This window comes from Emydura macquarii, unplaced genomic scaffold (assembly GCF_026122565.2).
Source record: "Emydura macquarii macquarii isolate MOO-44397 ecotype Brisbane River unplaced genomic scaffold, CSIRO-AGI_Emac_v2 contig_1230, whole genome shotgun sequence".
Classification (NCBI taxonomy): domain Eukaryota; kingdom Metazoa; phylum Chordata; order Testudines; family Chelidae; genus Emydura; species Emydura macquarii.
Genome location: NW_027131367.1, coordinates 5,381,058 through 5,407,507, shown reverse-complemented (window position 1 = coordinate 5,407,507; position 26,450 = coordinate 5,381,058). Strand labels below are relative to the sequence as shown.

The 26,450-nt window shown below is 43.7% G+C and overlaps 2 protein-coding genes across 2 annotated transcripts in view; both read right to left on the bottom strand.

Annotated features, from left to right (window-relative positions):
• Positions 1-4,329, bottom strand: part of LOC137152592 (cilia- and flagella-associated protein 337-like) — a 46,818-nt gene extending 42,489 nt beyond the window's left edge. Inside the window, exons 1-4 of the mRNA XM_067547305.1 lie at positions 3,893-4,329; positions 1,597-1,864; positions 867-1,013; positions 167-289 (exon numbers count right to left, since the gene is read on the bottom strand). Of these exons, the coding sequence (XP_067403406.1) occupies positions 167-289; positions 867-1,013; positions 1,597-1,864; positions 3,893-4,014 (660 nt within the window). The 5' untranslated portion in view covers positions 4,015-4,329. The remainder of the gene's footprint in view (positions 1-166; positions 290-866; positions 1,014-1,596; positions 1,865-3,892) is intronic.
• An 11,528-nt stretch (positions 4,330-15,857) lies between these two features.
• LOC137152805 (uncharacterized) overlaps positions 15,858-26,450 on the bottom strand; it is a 110,220-nt gene continuing 99,627 nt past the window's right edge. Inside the window, exons 72-78 of the mRNA XM_067547772.1 lie at positions 25,849-25,924; positions 24,772-24,866; positions 23,554-23,673; positions 23,022-23,162; positions 21,423-21,502; positions 19,057-19,112; positions 15,858-18,256 (exon numbers count right to left, since the gene is read on the bottom strand). Of these exons, the coding sequence (XP_067403873.1) occupies positions 18,158-18,256; positions 19,057-19,112; positions 21,423-21,502; positions 23,022-23,162; positions 23,554-23,673; positions 24,772-24,866; positions 25,849-25,924 (667 nt within the window). The 3' untranslated portion in view covers positions 15,858-18,157. The remainder of the gene's footprint in view (positions 18,257-19,056; positions 19,113-21,422; positions 21,503-23,021; positions 23,163-23,553; positions 23,674-24,771; positions 24,867-25,848; positions 25,925-26,450) is intronic.

The window sequence follows — 26,450 nt, the reverse complement described above, 5'->3', positions numbered from 1 at the left end:
ATTGGAAAACATCCCTCTGTAAAATTCCCAGCCAGCCCTAGTCCTCATTGCAGAGGCTAAACTCGCCCAGAGACAGCCGTTTATTGAGTGAAATCTGGATGCTGAGTTACTTCCAAGTGTTCAGTTGTCACTGGATTAACCCCCATGCTATTACCAAGCTCTTTACCTCAGATGTTTTCTGAATGTGCAGGGTGTTGTCCCAGGTAGTAAGAACTCCTCCTTTGCTGACACTTACGAACCTCAGCGGTGGTGGGGAAAAGATGGCCAACATCTTGGTAGTTGGCTCTTGCTGAAAAACCAAGACCAATATTGCACCAGTGGTCAGATCTCTCGCTCTTCTCCATTCCACATGATAGATGTGCCTGTAATTCTACCCACCACTGAATGTGATGGCTATGTACAAGGCTAGCATTTGACTGTACTCCTTCAGAATTACAGGGCAATCAATGGTCCTGAAAGAGGCAGATTACGACCATCCACATTTATTTGATAAAGTGACCTCTTCCTAGGTTTAAGTACCTGGCCAGAACTGTTTTACTGTCACATCAGTGGAACAAATCTGGAAGCCTTTATTCACGTTTACTAGAAATTCAACAAAAGAAACTGTCCTGAGGCAAATTCCAGCTAGACAAAAAACTCTGCCAACCGCTGCCTGACTGGAGCCTCAAGAAAACTACAACAAAGATGAGCTTTGCTACTCTTTTTCCTCAAGTTTTCGATTCCTTTTATGTTTTGTTTGTGAACGAAAAACCCAGCTGCAGAAGAGAGCAATATCGCTGACCTATGTGCAGCGCCTGAGAATGGTCACACTGCTGGAACGTCCAGATCCTCCACCCCCTTTGCCCAACGCACTCCTCTCCACTCACCTTGTTCTGCACACAATGTCGGATGAGGGGCTCCCTGCCAAGGAAGATCGTCTTCTTGGCTTTCAGGTAGTCCCTTTCTTTGTAATAGAGCAGCAGGTATGCGCAGAACTTGTTCCAGTCAATAAGGCCATCGCAGCTGGTGTCAACCTCAAAAACCACAACAAAAAACAAGGAACGGGAAAAGCCAATGTAACGTCACAGGTAGCGTGAGCAGGCTTGATATCCCTTGTGATCCGATTCCACTCGGATTATTAAAATTACTCATCCTTTGATTTACAATAGCACCCAGAGGCTCCTCCTGGGAACCCATTGTGCTAGGCATTGTATATACATATAAGGATACAGTTCCCGACATGATGAGCCCACAGTCTAAATGGATAAGACATTGGGCATGAATCTCCATTTCCCTGCATGTATACACCTGTGCAAAGTGGCTGTAAATGCTATGAAATCAGGGTACTCCACTGACTCTGGTGACAGCATTTTACCTCCACAAGATGCATGGCCGTGGAGAATTCATTAATGCTGAAGTCCCAGGTAGCCAGTGACAAGACTAGATGCCATACGGTCAGCGTCCTAACGCAAAGAGGAGTAGTGGTGTGACATGCAGGGAAGAGATCAAAATAAGAGTGTTTCAGAATGTTGTGGCTCTTGCATGCTGGAAATGCTAACAGGCTGGACGGGAATTATTTGCACCTCTGACACATCTAACCCAACAGATCCTTGTTACCTTGTTGAAAAGCAGCTGCGATTGGTTGTTCCAGATCTTGCAGCCAGTCAGCTCAGACAGGGCTCTGTGAAACTCTTGTAGAGTCAGACTGCCTGGTGGCTGCCCTTTCTGTTTGCTGCAGGGGCTCACCCACCGGCCTTTATCCTTTGCTTCCCTGGCTTGGTCTGCCCCTTTGGGAGGGCGATGATTAGCAAACACCACTTCTAGGAGCTGCAAGTGACTCAGCTCCAGCTCTTCTTCCAGCCGGGGGCTTTTAGTCCGATCAAAGCTGGTGGGAAAGGAAAACAAAACACAAATAAATGCTCACTGAGGACAGGCTAGACACTGCGTATTGTGGGTGCGGACGCGGCTCAGGTCCAGGGGCATGCATTTGCTTTGTGTTTCATGGCATAGTAAGAAAAAAAAGGATTTGCAGAGGGGTTAGTACTTCTGAAAATCAGGCCCAACGCGCCTCATGATGGATACCCAGCATCAGTGGACCCTTGAAAATGTAGACATGAATCTCTCTGGTGACGTGTACCCTGCAATGAGACACCCGTGACTGGCCTGGGCCAGCTGACTTGGCTCTTGGGGGCTGGGCTAAGGGGGCTGTTTAACTGCATGGTAGCCATTTGGGCTCAGGCTGGAGCCCGGGCTCGAGGACCCTGAGAGACGTCTACACTGTAGTTAAACAGCCCCTTAGCCTGAGCCAGGGCCAGCTGCAGTGTAGACATATCCTCTGTGCCTCAGTTTCACCCACCTGTCAATAATTATCGTGTTCTGCAGCACAGCGTTTTTGGAAAGCTGCGAGATCCGTGGACGGACGGCACAATTGTTTAATATTCATTATTATTACTAGCAAAACGTTCAAGAGTGGAACCAGAGAAGGCAGGAAATGAAGATGAAGTGAGCGCTCCAGGCTGCTTTCCCCACCCTCACAGGTGATAGTATTTCACCAGGAGATCCACTGCAGCGTCTGCACGCATTCTCTTTCCCGTCATGTTTCTCAGAGTCCCAAAGAGACTCTTCCCTGTCCCGTCTTCCCCTGACTTGCCCATCGTCAAGGCCCTGAGTCGTTGTGATTTTCCTCCTAGCTGAGGCGGAATGGACGTGCCTCTCTGCACTGTTGCTGAACTAGCAAGGGGGCTAGTAGAGAGCTATGTGGGCCACTCTCTTCCCCTCTCTAGGTCTCAAACTCAGAGTCCACTGGTGCAAATTGATACAGCTCCACTGACTTACCCCAGCTGAGGATTGGGCCCTTTGAGCCTCTTTCTAGCAATATGTTGCTCTGCTCTTGGACTCTTTTCTAAAGTATTTAAATCCAAAACCAAGTGGACTCAGCTCTCAATAGCACATGACACCATCACAGCACGTTCTCTATAGCAAGTGTGTGATCAGATGAAAATATCCAATGTGGGCAGCTGAATAGATAGGAGGAAATAATAACGACATCTTACTTCCCTGATTACAGTGGAGAATTCACTGTCAACTAATAAGCCACAATTTGGGGGGCTTTTTTCTATTCAAGATGTTGCTATAGTGAGGTACAACATGTTGAGTTGATATTTTGTATAGAAAGGATTTCAATAAGGGCAATACAGTATAACTTTACATTTGCTTATATTCAGTTTCTATTTATACTATCTTTTCAGAGGAAAAATATTACAACATGCTTAACAGCTGCCTTAACAGAGTAATATGGACGTGTGTGTGTGTGTGTGTGTGTGTGTGTGTGTGTGTGTGTGTGTGTGTGTGTGTGTGTGTGTGTGTGTGTGTGTGTGTGTGTGTGTGTGTGTGTGTGTGTGTGTGTGTGTGTCTATGAAATGATGATGACATTTCATTCTTGCCAGATAACGGATACGCTTTCAGCATGGCATATGTGGATGGAGCCCAGGAGCCATGTTTGGTCAACTGACAACCAACGGATCTGCATGGCTAAAACGCAGGCTGAAGAATGTGCAACGTATCATCATGTCTTAGGGTTTGGCGACACGGGGAAATCAGTGCACCGCAATCTAGGGTGTGACTTTACAGCACGATCTGCTCTGCACCAATTCCCGGTGTGGGGACACTGCACACCAAAAGTGCCTTTGTGCATTGTAGCTTATTACACTTGGAAGTATACTGTACCAAACCGCCTGAGGGCACTTTTAGTACACAGTAGACGTGTCCACCCAGTGCAGAGTGGCTAGTGTGCTGTAAATTCACTCCGTGGCTTACTGCACACTAACCATGTACAAGTTATTACATGATTAGTCTTACGCTAACCACATAGACAAGCCCTTAATAAATGTCTCATTGTCAGAATAGAACTTACCGTGTTATACTTGCTGGTACTTCTTGCTTGTATGCACACCAGGAGGAATTCTGCTTGTGTTTTTCCGTCACTGACATTTCAACTTTCCCTCCCTCTTTCCTGAACCTGTGATGGTTTTTCATGGCCTTTTCCCAGCATGCCAAGCCTAATTAACTTGGAACACTGGCAGAAGCAGAGTCAATTCAATAGCTCCTTCTTACCAAAAACTCAAGATCTGAATGATCTTCAGCTGAAGCAAGGTGGAAATTCTTCTCTGAGCTCTCCTGAGGCCCCAATTGTCCAATAAGCATTGAGAACTTGCTTGCTACCAAATACAAATGTTTTCAGGAAGCCATGGTTGACAATCTTGAAGATAACTGCAGTATGCTGTGGCTGAATCCAACACTGTACTTCAGATGCAAGCTAAATCAGTGTTTACATTTTTTCCCAAGCTGGGTTATGCCATACCATGCAAGCAGATTAGATAGTACATTCTCAGACAGCTGCACTACTTAGAGGTTCCCAAATCCATGAGCGGATAAATACACTACACAGACAGAAAACCAGTGGCTTCATTTTGAAAGGCCAATACCAGGGATATTGGGAAGACTGTTCAGCATAGTTGCGAGCCTAGACTTGTGTAACATGATCCATCCTGCTTATAATTGTTTAGCAACAGTGCCCAAGAAATGCAAGAGGAATTTCACTTAGGAGATGGGTCAGTGCAAAGAAAAGCATTTGGTCCATTTATGATTAACCTGATCATTTGCAGATGATAGCTAGAGAGAGACGAGACAATCAGAGATTTCTTTTTTTTGTGCTCAGTTGGAAGTTAAAGTTTTGCACCCTGAGCCCAATGTGTGACTGTATAAGAGGTGAACTTCTGTAAGTGGGTTAGTCTGGGGAATTACACAGGGCCTGCTGCGCAACTCTGAACCCACGATCAGTTGTTGTGAGCTGGTAAAGCACATGACACAGAAACAGAAATGAATAGCTAAAGAGACTCCTTCATCCTGTTGATCTCAGAGCAAAATGCCTTTCCTATTTCATAAATGTGGCCTGCTTATTTAACAATGAAGCAGGATACATTTTTGCCTTGCTGTTTTCATTGTCACCATAACGACAGGTGATGCCGGCGTTCCCCTCCCAATTCCATTAGGAAGTTGAACTGTAGCAGCTCCACGAAGCCTCCAGTCATGTGCAAAGCAAGAATTCTCTGGAGTAAATGGCCCGTTCTTTCAGAGCGAATGAGTGAAACCCAGGGCAACTGTTGCTTTTTCACAACAGTATCACTTCTCTCCTTGGTTTTAAGTGGTGCTTTCAGGCCTGTCACTAGTCTTTGACAGCTTTAAATCAGAGCGAGACTATGATATATACATACATACATATATAAATAAATAATCTCCTTTACACTGGGGTGAGGAAGCAGATCCTCAGATTTCCTGATACAGCCCTAAGAAGCCGCTTATTTCTTCTGCTATAAATCTTCTTTAGAACTAACATTACAGGCAGCAAGGACAACTAGACCGGACCTCTTTACCAGTCCTGTGTGTCTTAACACAGTGTTGCCTTAAGTGTGGGGCAGCCAGGGCTTGTACACAGCCATCTTAGTTATTTTTTTAGGGTCTGTGCACACTGACGGCAGCAAAGATCGATCTATCCCGATCGACGTAGTGGAAGTGAAGACCGGATCAATTGATCCCGAAGTCAATTCAATAAAACCTCCTCCCCAAAAAGCGTAGCGCTGTGTCGACGGGCACGCATTTCCTGTCGGCACAGCGCAGTGGAGACAGCACGCTAAAGGGAAGTTACGAAGTCAACAGGAGTTACACAAGCTACTCTGTGTAGCTTGCTTAACTCCCGTCGACTGCCGCCGAATTTCTGGGTAAGTGTAGACCAGGCCTTAGAATCTCAGCTTTCGTTTTAAACATTGACATCACCATTCACGCCAGTGAAGCTAGGAGACGTTACGCCAGGCGGAGGATTTGAGCGAAGGTGTGTGCTTGGATTAGATAGACAAATTCAAATGTTATCACCGCAGCTCAGTATACTGCCTATATTCGAATATCTAATGTATCTGTTAACATCTGGGTGCAGTTAAAAAGGGAACAGTGCTTGCTTAATCTTTAGCAAAGACACCTATGTCCTTTGAGAGGTGAAAGTAGGTCAGATAGCTTGGAGAGGGAATATTTTCTTATTTCTTGTTTCAGATGAAAAGAAGAGGAAGTGACATTCACACCTCCGGCACATGCCTCCTGCTGAAGAACATCATCTGGAAGAAGTCCCATGCAATTCTCAGATCTAACCAGCAGATGGTAGACTATGAAAAGAGATGGCGAGCAAACACACACCATCGCTTCACATGGGTGAAAAATCCAGCGAAGAGCTGGAAAATGACCAAAGACTCCAAAAGAACCCATGTCACATGCTGGAAGCGTGTGCAAGAACATTCCAGGAAAGAAAAAAGTCTCATGTCTCCTTTCCTGGAAATTCCGAATCATTGTGCAATGTCCTTTGAAATCCAACCAACCAAAAACTCATTTTGTTGTCCGGAGAGAAACGATGAGAATAAACAATTCCTCGCCCCCACCCCACTGCACCGTCCTCTCCCTTGAGTTTTCTGCTTGAGAGCAAGTTAAGTATAGGAGCATAAATCTGTCTTTTGACTCCATGGTCTTTCCTATGTGATTCAAGGCTCCAGTGACTTCCTGTGTATATCCTAAAATATTTCTTTTGTCATTGTTGTGCCTTCATTCGCTGCTCCAGCATCTCACTGTGACTACATCTCATTCAGAAGAATTAATTTATGGCTCATATTAAGTAATACTCATTTTTGGCCATTAGATTCAGAGAGGGACACATTTTAAGCCTAAAAGGAGACTGGATTGCACTGTGAACCATGGTTTGCAATGAGAGGCTTTTATTGGGAGTGATAGACAGCTGTCTTCTGGGGGCCCATCTGACGTGTAGATTCATGGATCTGGCTTAATAACTTTTGCTCACACAGATGCATGTTTTGTGTGTGTATATTTTGCAACGGCAATTTAAGGTACCAATATCTGAGAATATACACATGGAAAAGAAACAAAATGGATGATATTTTCCATTCTTGGGTGATTTACATTCTTGAAATGAAGAAACAGAGTCCGTAGGCTCTAGCACTCACATTCATGAGAGACCAAAAGAAGGGTTTGTCAACAAAATGCTGACAGGGGTAACCTCTCACCCCACTGTTTCAGAACTAAATATTTCATTTCTAGCCTGTCACATAAACAGACACCTTCAAAGCAAATCAGTACTTCAGCTAGCCTTGTAGCTGCATAATGTTCCATACATTTTGCACTTAGTGCATTGGAAACTGTGCACAATTTGTAACCGACGCTGAGGTTTGCTTCCAAAGAAATACGTATCTCCCTCCATCACATTCTTTGTTCTCAGACATGCCTGTCAAAGTGTGGAATGAAACACGCAGTCAACAAGGAAATAACAGGGCCTCTCGGGCTAACTGCAGGTTATCATTCGGCCATCAGCAGCTTGTGTGATACAGGGCTGATTTACTGAGTGAATGACCAGTGGATTGGTTTCATTTATAAGGAGAAGCAAGTTGTTTTACACCAGTGCCTCTCAACCTTACCAGCCCACTGCACCCCTTTCAGGAGGCTGATTTGTCTTGCATATCCCCAAGCTGCACTCACTCAAAAACTGCTTGCTTACAAACTCAGACCTAAAAACACAGCAGTGTCACAGAACTCTGTTACTGAAAAACGACTGACTTTCTCATGTTTACCAAATCATTACCAATTAAATCAATTGGAATATAAATATTGTACTTCCAGATCAGAGTATAGTATATTGAGCGGTACAACCAAGTCATGGTCTGTATGAAATTTTAGTTTGTTCTGACTTCGCTAGTGCTTTTTATGTAGCCTGGTGTAAAACGAGGCAAATATCTAGATGAGTTGATGTACCCCCAGGAAGACCTTTGCGTACCCCCAGGGGTACATGCACCCCTGGTTGAGAACCACTGTTTTATAGCATTCCACCATGGGGAGCATTTTAAGTTCACAATGTTATTCAGCCAGAGCCCTAAACTTCAGCCAATGGAACACATCCAGAGTTTGGAGAATCTCGCGTCTGTTACTATTACAATTGAGACACTGATTACATGGAAGGGAATGTACAAAAGTTCTCTGAGAGGTCACATGGCTCTCCTTATGCGAGAGTTCATGACAATTAACACGGATCCTAAAAGTTCCCGTTAGAGACCTCAGCCTGTATAATTCTCCATGGGTGCATGTATAATGTGACAGCTGCAATCTTGTGCCTTTATAGTTAAAAAGAAAGGGTCAAAAATCAGATCTGGTACAATTCCAGTGAAATGGGTGAACCGAGTTTGAATCTGGATCAAGATTTCTTCCAGGATACATCGAGGGCCTGATGCTACAAGCTCTCCATGTATGTAGATAACTGTGGTATATTTAGGCTTTGTTTTTGGCATACTGCACCTTTACGTTTCTAAGGATTGTGCTGTCGACAATCAGGCAGCCAGTCTGCGTTCAGACCCGATGGTTCTAGAGGCGGCATAAATGCTGCTCAGTCACTGAGACTTTTCTTTTGTTCTTTCTTCCTGCTGTTGATTAGTCTCCAATAAAAAATAATGCAGGCTGAAAGGTTCTGAGCGTTTTGAAAAAAACCAACCATTTCTAGGGTTACTTCGTCTTCATCCTCTGTGTGCTGTAATCAGAACGCAGCCTGCGAGTCAGCGCAGTGCGTTCTATAACAAATAGGATGTCTCCCCCCCCCCGAGAATTCTGCACGTTCTGCAGACAGTTAACTTGTGTGTGGTAGAACAGCTGCGGAGAGAATTCTGTCTTACTGAACGAGCGAGTGCCCTTTTATTAGGATTTAAGAATGCCCCGTTGTACGCTGCCATTTCACATTTTGTGCAGATTCCTTGTAAGCAGAGAAATGTGGAAAGCGTAGTGACCGTGGTGGAGACAATGGGCCATTGAGCCACACAGACTCAATTGCGCTCTCCTTCTAGCACACGGCATATGCCAGCCAATCGTCAGGAGAGGGGCAGCAGAGAGCAGAGCAAAGGGTTTCAAATGAGCAAAGAAAAAACCTTGCCATCTGGTCATTTTCCCAGTGCTAAAGGCCAGGGCAAAGAACGGGCAGCTCTCCTCTAGTAGTGGCAATGGGAGGCCTCCAGGCCACCAGTTCAGCTCCAGCCAAGGGCAGGATGATCAAATGTTGTTGCCGTCCGACGACTGTTTGGCAATCCCACAAAAATGACAAGGCGACCGCAGCAGGAGAGACGTCAGAGAGCGAATGGGCCACAGGAAAAGCAGGTTCCTGCTGGAGCAGGGATGGATTCATGCAGGGCTCTAGGGGCTGCAGCCCAGGGCCTTGGATTTTGAGGCCTTTACCCCCAGTATATACAATTTACTGCATTGTTCCTCAGTTGGTGGCCACGGGCCAGATTCAGCCGCAAGGGTCTCCCGCTGCTGGGCGCAGCTGTTCCTTCCTGCCTCCTGGGAAGCAGCAGAGCACTCTGGAGCCTGGCCTATCCTCACAGGAGGGGTGGGGAGAGGAGTCATCAATGCTCACAGGAGGTTTTGGGGGACCAGGGATGCAGGAAAAAAGGATGCAGCTCGGGGGGGGGGGGAGGAGGCTCCACTTCCCCTCCCCCGCTCCTTCCCTCCCCCTTCCTGTAACAGCTGGCCTGGGAAAGGGGAGAGGGGCTGAAGAACCCCAGGAGCAGAGGAGAGGCTGGTGGGGGGAGGGTGCTGGGAGCTAGAGGCAGAACTGTTGGGGGTTGGCAGTTGGGGGCTAGAGGAGGAACTGATGGCGGGCTGGGCAGATGGGGGTAGAGGGCAGATCTGTTGATGCGTTGGGCAGGTGGGGGGTAGAGGCCAGAACTGTTGGGGTCTGGGGGACTGAACTGATGAGGCTGGACGGATGTACTGCAGTTTATTTTCCCTCTGTTTAGTGACATGCCATGTATTTAATTTAGAAACTTTTCATTTACATTTAAACACACTGAACTGTGTTGATACTTCGAGCGGTGCACCTTTCATTAGGCACTTAATCAGATGCTTGTGCAAAATGAAGCAATCAGTAAATGATGTGCAGGGTTAGGGTCAGTATATGAGGTGCCTTCATTAGTTAAAGTGATTGCACGCTGCGCAGTGCGTTTCCACTAATAATAATAATAATAATAAAAAAAAAGATTGTGCGAGGCTGTGTCAAAATTTCAGGCAGTGAGGAAGGGAAATCAGATGTCCATTCATGTCTCCTGAGTTTGACTTCTAATTTTAATTCCATAGGTGTAATTGAATCAATATTAATAGCATGCTGCTTTATGTAATTATTTGTTGGTGAGATTTTATGCCAGCACTCTCTCTGTTTTGAGATGAGTAAATATGCACTGGCATGCCACTCTTGAAAGTTTGCCACCTCTGGCCAATGGCAGGCTCACTTGAGAGCAAACACTCGAGGTGCCCTTTGGCCCACTAAGATTTGTACAGTGCCTTGTCCGGACAGCCAGAAAACGTAACTGAATACCACTGCTATCGGTCAGGAAAGCCATAGAATCATTGTGTGTCTTACTGCCAGGTGGGTGCTGAAATAAAAATGGCTCTGCTCATTTTAACTTTCAGCTTTCCAGTTGGTATGTCACACTGAAAAACAAGGCCTGAAATAATCAAGGAAATTTCACAAGAGTGTGTTTGGCATCAAGCGCGGAGGGTGGTAAAACGATAAAGGGAAGGAATTGAATATGCAAAGGGAGGGGGCCCCCAAAAGTATAAGAGCCCCAGTCCCCCCCTCAAACTCAATCTGGCCCTGGCTGAAGGTAGAGGTGTCGAGGACAAGTTTGGCTACTGCACCGGTTATGTGACTAAATAAAGGATTTAGGTAGCCTATTTGGCATCAAATTCATCCTTAAAAAAATAAAAGACTAACTGCCAACATTTGCTAATTATTACCATTCCTTCGCCATTGCAGAACAGAACGTTACAGCACACAAGCATGTTTTTAAAAGAAACAGCAACATGTGACTTCCACTGAACAAACAGAAGACGACACACACATTCCAAGGGCCTGTTTCTCCTCTCACGTCAATCACAAAGCCCTCTGCTGAGGCCCATGGAGTAATATCAGGGTAAACCTGGGACAAAATGAGAAGTGAATCAGGTGGGTTTACCTTAAGATTTTCTTCCCGGGGGTTAAGCTCAAAGGTCAACCATCACTTTTAGGCCTGTCTGAAAAACAAAGTCCAAACACATAGTCATAGCAGGTGGGGCAGATTACTTGATAAAAGAACATTTACAACATTAGGAGATACCAGCAGTTTCAGTTCTGCAACTGAGACCGTGTCTACACTACCCCGCAGTTCAGACTCCGGTGATGTGAACAGCAGCACACACCAAAGTGCTGCTCTGTAATTTTCCCCAGATGGATGCTTCAGGTGCAAACACTAAAACGTTTCTAGTTCGCATTCATGTAATCCGTTCCAGACAAGGGCTGAGGGTGAAAAGAGATCTCTCTATTATGGATTATTACCAGGATGCCGATAGATTCTCAGGCCAGAAGAGACTATGCGTTATGAAATGATAACATGTACGGACACATTGAGACGTTCCTATTCACCCACTTTCTCAGTTATGAACTTTCTAAATTTCATTTTTCTCCAACGCTCCGTCCAGTTGCAAACCGAGAGAGACAACAAGGGGTGAATGGCACGAATGGGTAAGAGGGAGGGTGACAGAGGGATGTGAACAAAACATTATGACTATAATATGGCTTTCTTGTTCTTCTTATGTTCCCTTGTAAAATACCCAGCAGGGCCATCTCGCACCATTAAATGAACCCTTCTTTGTATAATATAGTGATAGCTAAATAACTCTGAAATAAATAGAAAAAATTAACACTGTCTACTGCTCAGGATTTCAAAGCACTTCACAACCGTTAATGAATTAAGTCTTGCAACCCTAACTCCAACTGCAAACCCATACCCCTAATCTCGCAACACTTTATGAGAGCCAGAAATATTCTTTGCATGGTACAGAGGAGGACAGTGAGATTACAGGAGTCAGTGGGTGAGGTTCTATGGCCTGCCACGTGCAGGAGGACAGACTGGATGGTCCCTTCTGCCCTTAATGGCGAGGAGTCTATGAGACACCAGGAGATTAAGGGCAGGCCTACACTAGAAGCACTAGATCGGCACAGCTGCATCACATCTGGTGAAGATGCTGTATGCCAACAGCAGAGCGCGCTCCCATTGACATAATTACTTCACCTCTATGAGAGAAGGAAGCTATGCCAATTCCTGTTTATTGCCGGTGACCACACATGGCGGTCCCACTACACAGCAGAAATATGGTCTTCAAGCCCAAGATAAATAAGGCAAAGCAGATGGTGGGCCTCCATTCACTCATCATAACCCAGCTCTGCTTCTCCAACCACTTGAGACCAACAAAGGAACTCGGTTGTGGAAGCAGAGCGTCAGAGCCGCAGCTGGTGTACCTTGGCATCGGCACACTGATTTATATCAAATCAGAGTCTGTCCCATTCTAGCAGATCTGCATGTTGGCAGGAGCCTTTGAGCATATTTTAAATGGAAAAATGTCAGTTATTTCAGGCCCTGAATTAGTTTAATCATCAAAAGGTGCATTTTATTCTTTGCATTGTTCCTCCTAAACTCTAGTTAGCAGCCTGAAAACGTTTACAGATTCAGAATTTTAAAGCATCCCTAAAACCCATCAGCGGATGAATGAAATGTCTAGCCGGAAGAGTCTTGGGGGCTCGAGCATCACTAAGAGGCTTAGTGACTATGCGAGCAGCCAAAAATAGCAACCTCTTTTCTTCAGATAGAGAAGGAGGAGGATATCTTTCCCAGCTGGCGGCAGAGAGAAAGCTGAACGAGAAGGGAAAAAAAGAGATCATCTAAGTCATTGCATTATAATTAAATTACGCTTGAATGTTAGAGGTTCATGAATTTATATTCTAGGCAAAATGGAAGCTATTGTGGCTTTTCAAAAGGAGGCCTCCACTTGTGATTGTGCATCTTGGGCCTCACAAACACCAGCTCATTTGTGCAATGGCCAGGATGCAACAGGTAAGAGACTATCATTCATGGACACAGGTAATAATAAAAAAATAGACCTATTTATCCAAAAGGATTGTGCTTCTGTACACTCTATTTATTGCATATACAGCACAGAGGGAACTGAGCACTGGTGTGTGCAGGCAACACACTTTAGTTATCCTGGCTTTGCCAATTTTCTCTGCCTATTGCTTTTAAACGGGCTGGATTGGAATAGCTGAGTGCTGCCCTGCTGGGCTTTCTCGTTAGGTTCCCTTCTCCCCTTCCGAGGACACCGTGCATGGCCATGTCTGCCTGCTCTTGTGCTCGTCCAAGTTCGTATGCACATAAATGGAGACTGAGCTGAGGCCTTGTTGAAAATCAGGTCCTATACGTTTAATATAGGGGCTGTGAAAAGGGTCAGGCTATAGCGGCACTGTAAGTGTGTTGGAACTTATTGATCAAGGTTCTTGAATGTACTGTAGCATCTGAATGCCTCCTACCTGCCCTGAACCAACCCCGATTGATGTCAGCGGGCATCTTTCCTAACTGAACATAAATAGGAAGCAGAGGTGCTTTGTGGGGGGATGAAGGAATGGTGCAAGTCTAAGCTATGTCATGTGAAATTGAAGCTGAACCCTTATTTGTCTGAGCTGCAGTTTTTGTTACAGTAGCTGTCACCAACACGGACAAACCTGGAGGCCGAAGATGTGACTTGTGCATTGCTTAGTGCTTCTCTGAATGAATATTGGGATATCTGAATATAAGGAAAGGCATGGGTGACCTGGTGCAAGTTACAGAGCTAGTCTGGGACCAGAGAATTTTCTGCTCTGCTGCAGACTCCCTGTGTGACCCTGGCTAAGTTTCTTAGTCTATCTATGCTTTCATTGCGGGTAATGATACTTTCCTACTTCATGGGTGTGTTGTGAAGATAAATTCATTAAAGATAGGCAGGTGCTCAGATCCAATGGTGAGAAGGGCCAGACGAATACCTAAGATAGACAGACAGAGCTAAGACACTAAGCATATTTCTGAGTGTATTACTTTTCTCTTGGTCAAGCAAAGGCTTTGTGATGGAGTTATTCTTCCACCTATAAATATTATTGAACACTTGCTGAGAGAATAATGCATAGAGATTTGGAGGAAGGTGACAAAACCGAGGTATTGGCAAGGTGGGCAGATTTCATAGTTAGTTATAAAAATATTTCAGCCCTGTCCATGTATGCCAGCCCAGACGGGGTAATCTGACCCTACCAGTAAAAAGAGACAGGAAACACACAAATCTTCATAGCATTGGTCCTCAGTACAAAGAGCAACACAGCTGAGCCTGCCCTATTCCCCAGCAGATGGAAGCTTTTGTCCAGACTAGCCAAGGTTTTAAAGTTTGCTTTTCCTTTTTGATTTGCCTTAAACTGGCTGGATTAGACTAGCTGAGAGCATGCTCCCTGCTGGGATTTCTTGTTATTTTTCCTTCTCTCCCTTCCTTGATTCTATCCTTCCCAGGACACTGGGTGTGGAGGCAGCTGGCTGTTTTTTTGTATCTCCATTCCCCCTTTACATAGGAGATTCAATGTGATTTTTTTTATGAGTTCCAGTTGGCTTGGAAGTTAAGAATGCAAGACACTGTCATGGCCAAAGGAGCGCTTCCCTTCAGATATTTGTATAGCCCTCAGATTTGTTATCTACTGGCTAGTATGTATAGCCCCTATTACATAAAATCAAAACTGCTCAGCCATATGGCACAGGGCAATGTACAATTAAGGCTCGTGTGGTCATGGTTCATTACAGTGTTATGCCCATTGAAGTCAGAGGAAGTCTCTCTTTCTACTTCAATGGGTGCTGGGTCAGACCCTTCTACTTTATTATTACAGTAGCTGCCAATAAAATATTATAAATATTATAAATATTATAAAGCCTTGAGTGCAGCGGCCCCTCTGGCTTTTGCCAGAACTGCCAGATAGCCAGTCCGCCCGTGCAGTTTTGCATGGAAGAATTATAAACAAACATGTCGTTCCAACAAGTAAAGGCAACTGGTTTTTTTGTTTGCAAAAAAGAACAGACTGGGGGGAGGAGGAGGAAGAAAAAGCAAAGCAATACTGGTTTAAAAAAAGGAGGGGCAAAGAAACAAAAATCAGAAAAAATACCCAAAAGTTTAGAAACTAAAAGCTTCAGGCACCTCTACACCTACCCAAATCTCCCAGCCAAATCTCTGTTGTTTATTTCCAGGCTCCCAGCAGCATAGAACATATCAGAAAGCCACTTTCACTGGCAAACTGCTAGAGCATCTCCTGGAAACTCGTATCAGGTTGCCAATGCTGACAAGAAGCGTGGTCAAGGTGAAGAAGAGCTCCGTGTAAGCTCGAAAGTTTGTCTCTCTCACCAACAGAAATTGGTCCTATAAAAAAAATATTCCCTCACTTACCTTGTCTGGCCCATTTTGACTAGACGATTTTAGAGAAACGTAATACTTTGAGGAGCACTTCCAGTTAAATGAATTCCAGAGATCACAAGCCATAGGAACCTGAAGAGGACACGTCCGTGTATTCCTTGTTATTGCAATGAAGGGTTTTGCCTGACACTTCAACAAGAATTGCTGCTGTTCCCTCTGATCAAGCTCTGAAATAACCATTCACAGCCACCTTCTCAAATTTGTACTGGCAAAAAACCCATCATCTCGTAAGAAGAATTGGTAGCTTGGGAGACAGGTCTGTGCTAGATCAGAACCAGTGGGATGAGGGGCGTAATCCCACGTTTTCCCCACAACCAAGCACATAAGCAGCACATTACCAGGCCCTCTAAACAAGTTTAATTTTTAGGATTGATATTGTTTATTATTTCTCTGCTGTATATTGGGTTGTTTTTTTTTAATTTTCAAGTTATGGATTTAGATCTCTTCTCCATCCAGCATCCTGTCATCTGTTACTTTATCTGTAGTGATATTTAATTACAAAACCACTGAATCTTGCTATGTCTGAGTGCATTTAACAGGTTTCTTTGAGTACTTTGTCACCTCAGCTATTGCAGCTGTTGTTTCAACGCCGTCAGATCACTAGTTCAAACAGCAGAGGTGAAAATATAGCAGCTGAGTGAGTCATATACAATTACAGCTCAATACCGGATTTTCTTTTGTATACAATAAGAGAGAAAGAATAAATGGAGTCACAATTTATTGCAATTTTTTTCCCCAGAATCTGTCATATACATATGCTGGTCTTAGGCATTAATGTTGGTAAACACACAATAGAGTACTTGATGACTGAGGACTGCATATTAGCTATCATGAATTGTAGTTCTCTTTAAAATGTATTTCTTAAACCACATGCAGATCTGATGTGGAGAATTCCATCATTCCCTAGGAATTTATCTGTTGAGGGATGCAGTGGTGTGGTAGCCATGTTGATCTCAGGATATTAGGGAGACAAGGCGAGTGAGATAATATCTTTTATGGGATCAACTTCTGTTGGTGAGAGAGACATGCTTCTGAACTTACACAGAAGAGCGTGTGTAAGCTGGAAAGCATGTTTCTTTCACTAGCGGAAGTTGGTCCAATACAAGATATTACCGCCCTCACCTTGTTTCTCTGTTGCGGGAGTTAGTCATTGCAGAATAAGAAGTAACATATGCAAAGCTTAGTGCAGTTTCGAAAACCAACACTAGGTCCTGGTATGTGACACAATGTTCAATGGAGCACTAGGGGGATGGCATGAGGTCGGTCAGTGTTGCTGAGCAGGTACAGTCCGTTGAAACAATCAAGCTTAGAGGCCATGAATGTGTAGCCCAGCAAAGCCAAGTCATGATTCAGAGCAGCGGCTCTCAACCATTCCAGTATTGTACCCCTTTCCGGAGTCTGATTTAGCTTGCACACCCCAAGTTTCGCCTCATTTAAAAACTACTTGCTTTCAAAATCAGACATAAAAATACAAAAGGGTCACAGCACTCTGTTACTGAAAAATTGCTTCCTTTTTCATTTTTACCATTTAATTATAAAATAAATCAACTGAAAATATTGTACTTACATTTCAGTGTATAGCATATAGAGCGGTATAAACAAGTCACTGTCTGCATGAAATTTTTGTTTGTACTGACTTCGCTAGTGCTTTTTACATAGCCTGTTGTAAAACTAGGGAAATATCTAGATGAGTTGATGCGGCCCCTGAAGATGGCTGTGTACCCCCACGGTTAAAGGTATCCCTGGTTGAGAACCACTGATTCAAAGGATCATACGTGCCGTTGTTAGGCATAGATGCAGCATGGTGTTTCTGGCAGTTGTAGCTATTTAAGATTCCAGGAATAGAGAGAAATCTAGGAAGTCCCTGACACATAGCAATTCCAACTGATGCATATCACTATTACGATTCTATTTATCAAAAATGTAAATGATTGACTCCTTATTAAAGTTGGAGTTTGTAATTTATCAATGACTGAAACACAAGTACTACCAGTAGCATTGCATTGCTTCTTAATTTTTTGTCTTTATCTCCTACAAATAATGCTGAAGAGACGGAAGGAATCTCCCTTCGACATCAGCTCTGCTCTCCTACAGATGTCCTATTAGCATGTAAAGGAACAGCAAAACAGCACTACCATTAACCTCTGAGAGGAGAATGTTTTCCTAAATATCATATATTTAACATACCTTAGAGCAAGTAACCTGAAGGTCCAACAATATAAGATAACTCCACGAAGGCGATAACTCTAATAAATTGCTGATAACAGTGTAAAAGCATCAGACTCAGTTAGTAGCAATCTCCTCTCCATACAAGCATTTGAGTTCACCCCCAGAGATGACACTACTGCTGTACTGTTAAGTGTGTTGAGAGATCCCATCAGGTGAGGGGAAGCTGAACAAACCCAGGACACTTACAGAAAGAGACAGGGATCGTCGGTCTGATACTGCTCTTACTTACGCAAGTGCAAATCTAAACAACTCAGCTGCAGTCAATCAGGGGACTAAAACCATAATCAATTTTCTAAGAAAGCAAAATTAGGCCCAATATATCCAACCATCTGTGCATTGCCCATCACTGTAATACTGAATACCTGAGATCATCATCTAACTTGGTGTCCTGGATGGTTTTCCCCCCTCAGAAAAAACCATTCAAAGCTGTGTGTATAAGTTAGTACTGGGTATAATATAGTATGGAATTGTACATGCTAATGCTGTTTGAAGTAGTGATGTAGGATTGCAGGGCAGAGCTTTAATGATCATCATGTCGAATGAGTTTCCATTCTGTTGTACTATCCAGAGCCATGTCAAAATCCTCTTTCTCCTGCTCTCTTGAAAGCTCTAAGAACACCTGAAATGCAGAAGTTAAAGGAAGGGTCTAATTAATTTCCAGGACTGGAAACAAAGAGCTCAAATAATTTTGTTTTACATTTATCTCTATCTCTATATCCAACAATCCAAAAGACAGATTTCACACAAATGGATGTTGCAACTGATCTGAGAGAGAGACATGGCATGAAGACATTGTTTCTGTACCAGATGTGAGCTACCAGAGGATTAAATAATTCTGTGAAGTGGGGAAGAAAAACTAACATGGGACCAAATTCTAACATCAGTTACAACTGAGCAAACTCAGTGATAACCATTGTTTTGCATACTTATACACTGGTGTCATTTGCAACAGAATAGAAATTCCATATAAAAGCATATGGCATTGCACTAACTATTGTTCTGTGACTCTGACAGGTACACAGTATAGACAGTGCTGAGATAACAACCTTTATCTCTCTTATGGACAAGAACTCTCATTCAGGAGGCATTGTTACTAGTGCAGAGGGGCACTGGATGGGAACTCAGGAGACCTGAATTCAATTTGCAGCTCTGCTACTGGTTTGCTGGGTGACCTTGGGCAAATCACCTCACTGGGCCTCAGTTTCCCCATCTTTAAAATGAGAATATTGATGCTGGTCTCCTTTGTAAAACACTGAAATCTATGGATGAAAAGTGGTGTATAAGAGCTAGGTATCATTATATGGGCTGAACACATTGGCATTCTTTAGAATATGTTAGTCACCAGGTTAAATATGTTCATTTTGACACATTGTATTTTCTTGCTACTGTCTTTTAAATATTATAAGCAGCACACTGTACCTGTTCTAAAGTAGACTGAGAAAGGCTGTACTCCTCCAGGTTGAAGGTATGTTTAGCTGGACAGAAATGAATACACATTAGAAGTCTCCCAGATATATTTTATGACTTGAAATAATAACAACTCTTCACTTGTCTGGTGAGTTCTCTTTTTTAGTTTTCCCCAGGGCTGACCCTACACAGATGCAGAGAACACTCTACAAGAGCTCCCAATAGCCTGAAGACATCCATGTTGCAGAGACATCATCTCTGGCAGTATGTAACAATGGCTGGGGGCAGCTGTTTCCCTATTTGGCCAGTCATGAATGCCCTTCACCACACTGCAAGTTCCCTCAAATTCCCATACTTTTCCCCAGTGACGTTCAGAAGCTTGAAGTTCCAAATTAAATCTTTGTTGTGCAAGTTATGGAAGTCCTCTATGCGGCCTGCACATCTGACATCTCGCAGAGCCACAAAAAGTCTAAGGCCAGCCCTGGTTACACAACACAGTTTAATTTTGGAGAAGGTCTTTACAGTCAATCGACACAAGGTAGTACTACTCAGCACTGATAAGGCCTCAGCTGGAGTACTGTGTCCAGTTCAGGACACCACACTTCAGGAAGGGTGTGGACAAACTTTAGACCATCCAGAGGAGAGCAACAAAAATGCTTAAAAGTCTAGAAAACATGACCTGTGAGGAAAGATTGAAAACACTGGGTTTGTTTAGTTTGGAGAAGAGAAAACGGGAGGAAAATGATAACAGTCTTCAAGTATCAAAAAAGGTTGTTATAAAGAGGAAGGTGATAAGTTGTTTTTCTTATCCACTGAGGACATGATAAGAAGCAATAGGCTTAAATTGCAGCAAGGGAGATTTAGGTTAGACATTAGGAAAAATTTCCGAACTGTAAGGACAGTTAACATGGGAACAAATTACCTACGGAGGTTGTGGAATCTTGGTCATTGTAGGTTTCTAAGAACAGGTTAGGCAAACACCTGTCATGGATGGCCTAAGTAATACTTAGTCCTGTCTCAGTGCAGGGGACTGGACTCATGACTTGTTGAGGTCCCTTCCGACCTACATTTCTATTATTCTGTGATTTACATCGCAAAGTTACACTGGAAATGAACTGATCAGAAATATTTTTCCACTGTAGAAAACTGAGATGAGAATGATTTCTCTTTTCATTTTTGTCAAAGTTTTTTTAGCCAAAAACTGAAAATGTTTAGGCCCAAACTGCCTTATCGGGGGTGGGGAAGAGAGGGCAGGGGCATGGGAGGGAGGGAGGGGAGGGTTGGTGTTCTGATGGAAAAAACTGAGGAGAGCAGATACTTTCTGTTAAAAAAATGTACATCAAAACTTTTTTCATCAGTCCTACTGGAAACACTCGGGGTGAAATCTTGGCCCCATTGAAGTCAATGGGAAAACTTCCACTGACTTTTGTGGGGCCAGGATTTTACACCCCAAATTTTGCTGTCTGAAGATTCATCCTCTAAGTTCTCCTGTATGTATGGACTAAGCATTACTCTGAAACCTATGGAGGGGAAGGTTAAGGGTAACATTTTCCATAGCACCTAAAAAAGACTGTGGAGCCAAAGTTCCCTTTTAAAAAGAGAGAGAGAGAGAGAGAGAGAGAGAGAGAGAGACACACACACACACACACACACACACACACACACACACGCTACTAAATGTTATTGAAAGTCAATGAGACTTAGGAGCTTTTGAAAATGTACTCAGGGAGCCCTGTTTGTAATATCTGGACCTCCAGTATAAAGATCTCATCATTCCAGGAACTAGCATCCTTGAATATCAGTCTGTTCAGGAAGCATATCATAACATCGGATGATCAACACTAATGTCTGCTGCTCTGACATCCTTTTGGGAAAGCCTGCCTTCCAGAGGCACCGCTTCCTGAACCGTTAGAAGCAGCCATTGTAGAATATCCACAGGACTGCTCAACGGGTCCCAAAGTTGTAGTTCACAGGGCCAGAACCTCTGCTGATGTAAATTGCCATCACTCCATGGACTTCAATGCAGCTAGGCCTATTTACACCCATTGAGGGTCTGGCCCAAGCTCTTTTGACAGAAAAATGTACAGCTTAAAATGCTCCTGTGTTACAGAGATTCCAATTAAAAAACAAACAAACAAACAAACAAAAAACAACGAGAGTCCTGTAGCACTTAAAAGACTAACAAATTTAATTTCCGCAGGCATAAGCTTTCGTGGGCTGCAACCCACTTCGTCAGATGCTTATGCCTGCGGAAATTAGATTTGTTAGTCTTTAAAGTGCTACAGAACTTTCGTTGTTTTTGCTGCATACAGACTAACACGACTACCCCTCTGGAACTTTTCACAAGAGATTCCAATGTTTGCCAGCATCACTCTTACCTTTCTCTAAATTGAAAAAGGCCTGGGCCAGAGACTGTACATTTTCTGTTGGTATCCTATAGACCATCAAAGAGGAATACCTGAGAGAAAAAATGTGCAGGTAACTGGAAAGTTTAAGCAATGATTTGACCACAGTCTGTATGTACATGCAGAGAGAGAAGATTTCTGATAGCAAAGGGCTCTTTAATCCAGCAGACAAAGGCATAACACATTCCAGTGGCTGAAGCTAGAGAAATTCGAAGTAGAAATAAGATGCATTCTCGTTGTCAGGAGGGCAATTAAGCACTGAAATGTCTTATCTAGGGATGCCATGGTTTCTTCATCACTTGAAGTAATTAAATCTAGACTGGATGTTTTCCTAAATGACATGCGATAGGTCAGCCAGAAGTTATGAGACTGATGGAGGAATCAAAGGTTGGAATTTTATTTCCAGTGTTATGCCGGAGATCAGACTAAGTCAATGGGAGTTTTGCCAATGACTTCAGAAGTCCAGGAGTTCACTCTAGATGATTAAAATGATTCTTTTGGGTCTTAAAAATATATAACTATCAGAAATGGGTTCTCTCTCTTGTGAACACACATACTAATTATCAACCTTCCTACTCAGCTTGTATGGCGTATCCCAGTATCCCATTCATTTACCCTTCATCTATTTTGGTCATGCAGATACTTAGCTCTTTGGAATTGGGACTATATGTTGTTATATAGCACCTACTACATTTGGATGTTAATACAACATAATAAAAGATAATTTGTGGGTGGTTATGCACACTAGAGAAGCTGGGGTACTGAAAGCACTTGTCCACTCATGGTAAAATTATTTTGGTCATGGATCTTGTAGCCTTATTCCAATTGATATCAGTGGGTTCAGAAGAGATGTGTTAGGAATACTCTATGTATTGAATGATTTTATAAGGATCCCACTTAGAGAAAGAAGATTGGTCCTCTGGAGATTTAATCTTTTTTATTTTATTAGTATGGAATGTCCAACTCCTAAATAGGATATTTAGAAAAAAGTCAAAATAATGGACATCGGTCTGGAAAATATTCCCAGTCAAACCGATAATCTTTTGGTAGAAAAATTTCTAAATGTACCTTTTCAAAATGTGAACATTCTTTCTTACTAAAGTGTATGTACTGTCCGGGTTTCAGTGTGGTATTCACTCTTCCTCTATCAGTGACACAAGGCATATGTTTCATCATAAGGCGTGCATATTGAACTGGACATACTAATGCCACTACTGTTTCCTCTGGTCCTGATGTTAATGAATACCCATCCTTTTTAATAATCTTCCTGGGCTTATTGCCATAACCAATTATCTCCATCTCTGCTGCCCTTCGATGCCATATTCTGGACTGGTGATCGGGGGTGTTGTTGATGAGTTCAGCTGGTGTCTGACCCTCTCCACCCTATCATCTTCTGGCTTTGTTGACGCTGGGATTCAGACACCTCCCACAAACTCAGATCTCTAAATTAGTCCACTGTTGTGCCAACAGCTATTGTACCCACATCCAAATAGCATCCAATCCCATTATGTATTCCTGGCAGCATGCAAGCATTTGCATTGTCAAAAGGGCCCCGGCATTCTTTTAAATTACCGTTCCTGACATGCTGCAAGTGGGAAGATTCGCAGAATCTCTTGATGGATGAGATCAACTTGTTCTGGGGCCCTCACTTTAATTTCCAGCAAGTAACCTTTGCCAAACTTGCTTTTCAGGTACTGAATGGTGCCGATAGAACTGCAGATGAGAGAAGCGCAAAGTGAAACATTCATCGATGATTCTCAGGACTCTCTTTTAGTAATTGCAATCAAACGATGTGAAGACAGTGGTTTAATTAATTTTTTTTTCTGTTAGTTCTCTAGGGCAAGGATTGATACGAGCTCAATTTCTTCCTAAATCTATCTGTCTTCCAAGGCAATATATTTACTTTATGTTTAAACAACAGTATCCTTGGGCGAGAGCAGTATCTCTTGGCACAGTAAGCTGGTAATGTGCATGTACTTAATGGTTTTGCCACTGAATTTTGCCAGTATGTATTTAATGCTGGTCCCTGTATGTTAATTTTTTAATCCAAAGCTGCATTCATTTTTGACACTTTTATTCCTCTAACACGGCTGATGCTGCTTACCGAAGCTTTCCAGACACCATGATGGCCACTCGGTCACACACTGCCTCAGCCTCTTTCATGTGATGGGTTGTCAGGATGGCTCCTTGTTTCTTATTTTTAACTGCAGCGCGAACAGCTGTCCTGCAGCCGAAAAAGATGTTTGATTTTCAATGTGCTACTCCCCTGAGTATTTTCCTGCTTCATTTCTCTGACTTCCAGAGAAGTCAAAGCCTTGTTGTAACTTTCCTCCTACAGCTGCCCTTTTACAATAATGAAAGGAGAGACTAATAAGCTAAAGAAAATCGCTGAACTTGCATGATCACTAAACCTTCAAAGTTTAAGGCCATTGGGTTGGAGAACTAGGGATGACTTCCAGAGAGGAAAGACGGGGGGCTGAGAAAAGGAAGGACACAGTCAAAGAAGAGAAGGAGGGTTAGAACCATAATTATGGCTTGGGGGTAGTTAGGAAAGTGAAGAGAGAGGAGTTGGTCTGATCTAGTTTGTGCTTAGAAGATGATAACTGATATTTTCAGAATGATCATAGGTAGATCAGATGGGACTGCAGGTGGGGGAAGGGTAGAAAAATCACACTAACAAGGAACATAAACCTTGAGAATTTAAGTGCTCCTTGTTGGGTTTGCCAGTCCCCCTACAAGTAATGATCTGCTACAGAACAAGGATTCAAATCACAATGGAAAGATTCCTATGATTTGTTCTGAAAGCAAGGTCCTTTGGGTTTGAGATTGTTTTATAAGTGTGAATCAGATAGAGGGGTCTAGGAATAATCAGGTCTGGATTAAGAATCCAGACCATCTCTCCTGCTCCCACGGGGCAGGATTCTGCCTGAACAGTGATGACAAAAGACCCATCGCTCACTTGCATGGCTCACCTAACAGTCAGACAGCACTGCAAAATCTGTGCTCAGGCAATTCAAGGACTGTCCCGCTCTAAATCCTCTGCAGGCACATGGCACACCTTACACGCCCCCCCAGAACTCCATGCTGCTTGCTGTGCAGGCTGCACCCCATAACCAGCATAGCAGAGAGCCCTTTCCTCGGCTGTGCTGGGAACCTCCATGAGGCCTTCTCCCTCCAAGAGACTCAAAAGCTTGTCTCTCTCACCAACAGCAGTTGGTTCAACCAAAACTATTACCTCACCCACCGTGTCTCTCTAACCAGCCCAAAGAGCACTTGAACAGCTGGCCTGCCTGCTGCCTTCCGCACCATTAGCTGCACTTACCACACCTGATGTTGCCCCACAGGGTCCAGTCCAGTCGACAGTCCATCCAAAAGCACCACCATTGGCTTGCCCAGCATGCTCAGAGCAAAGCACACCTGAGATGGGAGAGGCCACAAAGTCAGTGGTTTTTACCTTTGCAGTTTGCACCGGTATCCTTGGTAGTAACTGTCTTTCGCTCAGCACTGTCCTAGCTAGACTGGTTTTGGTGGTTTAGTGCATGCAGCCCCCCCTTTTTTTTTTATAATGTGACATTCACTTTGAGGGACTGTCAACATGTGGTGAGTGGAACTGGTATGAAGAAAGCAAGCTGGGACTGAATCTGCAAGGAACGGGCAGGTCAGGCATCTCAGTGACACAAGCCGAGGGGGCTTCTCTCACCCACCACATCTTTCTTGTCTACTCAGGTTTCCCCAGGGATTCTGACATTGCATGATAAGGTGTGACCGGCTCTCCATTAAAGAAACGACGTGTAACATTTCTTTCTCCTTTTCCAAGAGAAAGGTATGAACTCACTCCCCAGTGCCTCATACCCCTGGTCTTCGGAAAATTTCAGATCCAGATCCAAATGGCATGAATGGTCCCTGTCTCTCTAACGGGCTGAGTGAAAACCTCAAACTCAAAACACCCCTAAACTTGAGAGAAGCTCAGATCCAGACTTTGAAGCTCAGGTCCATCTTTAACTATAAATCCAACTATAGCACAATGCACACAAATACAACATGAGGCTGTACAGTCCTTTTTGCCTGCCCTTCCAAAATAAAGGATGATTGGGAGGGATTTCCCTGGAACGGTTCATCCCTTTCTCTAGACACTAGTGAACCCTCCCTGCCAAGGCTGACTTATCCATGCCTCAGATAATTTGCCTTTTGTGTACACTAGACAGCACCCAATAATGCTGGTTTAATGCCAACACAGCCAAAAAGCATTTGCAGGGAAAAAGATCCTCAAACTTCCTGAAAAGGCGGCTTGAATTCTTCCTTCTTCACCTGAACACCTCAGAGAGGGTCCAGGTGGAAAATCTAACTGGGAAGTGATGGGTTTTAGATCGTAAACCACAGGAGAGAATGAAATCCGCACCTTTCTGCTTATTCCTGCCGGTAGTTTCTTAGCTGGTTTTTGAAGATGCTTCTGAAGTTTCAGAGCATTCACTATCCTGGTTGGGAGAAAAAGTGAAATGAACCCGTCAGTCATCTCTCTCCCCATAGAGCCCCTTGAGGGGAGACCTGCTCCTTCTTGGGCCTTGAAACACTCTGTTACATCATAATCATTTCTACAACCTCCCTGGTGATCTCAAAACACATCACTACATTCTCCCACCCCTGCCCCATCTTCTCCAGCAACAATGCTGGTCTGAGTCACCCATTAAGCCACTTCTCTCGCAAATGCCTTTCGACAAAGTTCCCTACGTATGGAACTTTTCCCCAAAACTAGTCAGTAAAAGCCACCAGTACTCCTTCAAATCCCGCCTCAAGAAACCCGCCATGATGCCCCTTTGAAACTGTCAGCTGAGAATAGATGGACTCTCTAATCTACTTTTTAGCATGTTTATTTATTAGAATGTAATTGGCTCAAAACCACCCAGCTATCCTTCCTCTTGTGTTCCCTGCTTGGCATGCCTTGGAAATTATAATATGTGCTGCGTGTAACCTACAGCACTAGCAAGTTCTGCTCCTGGGTTT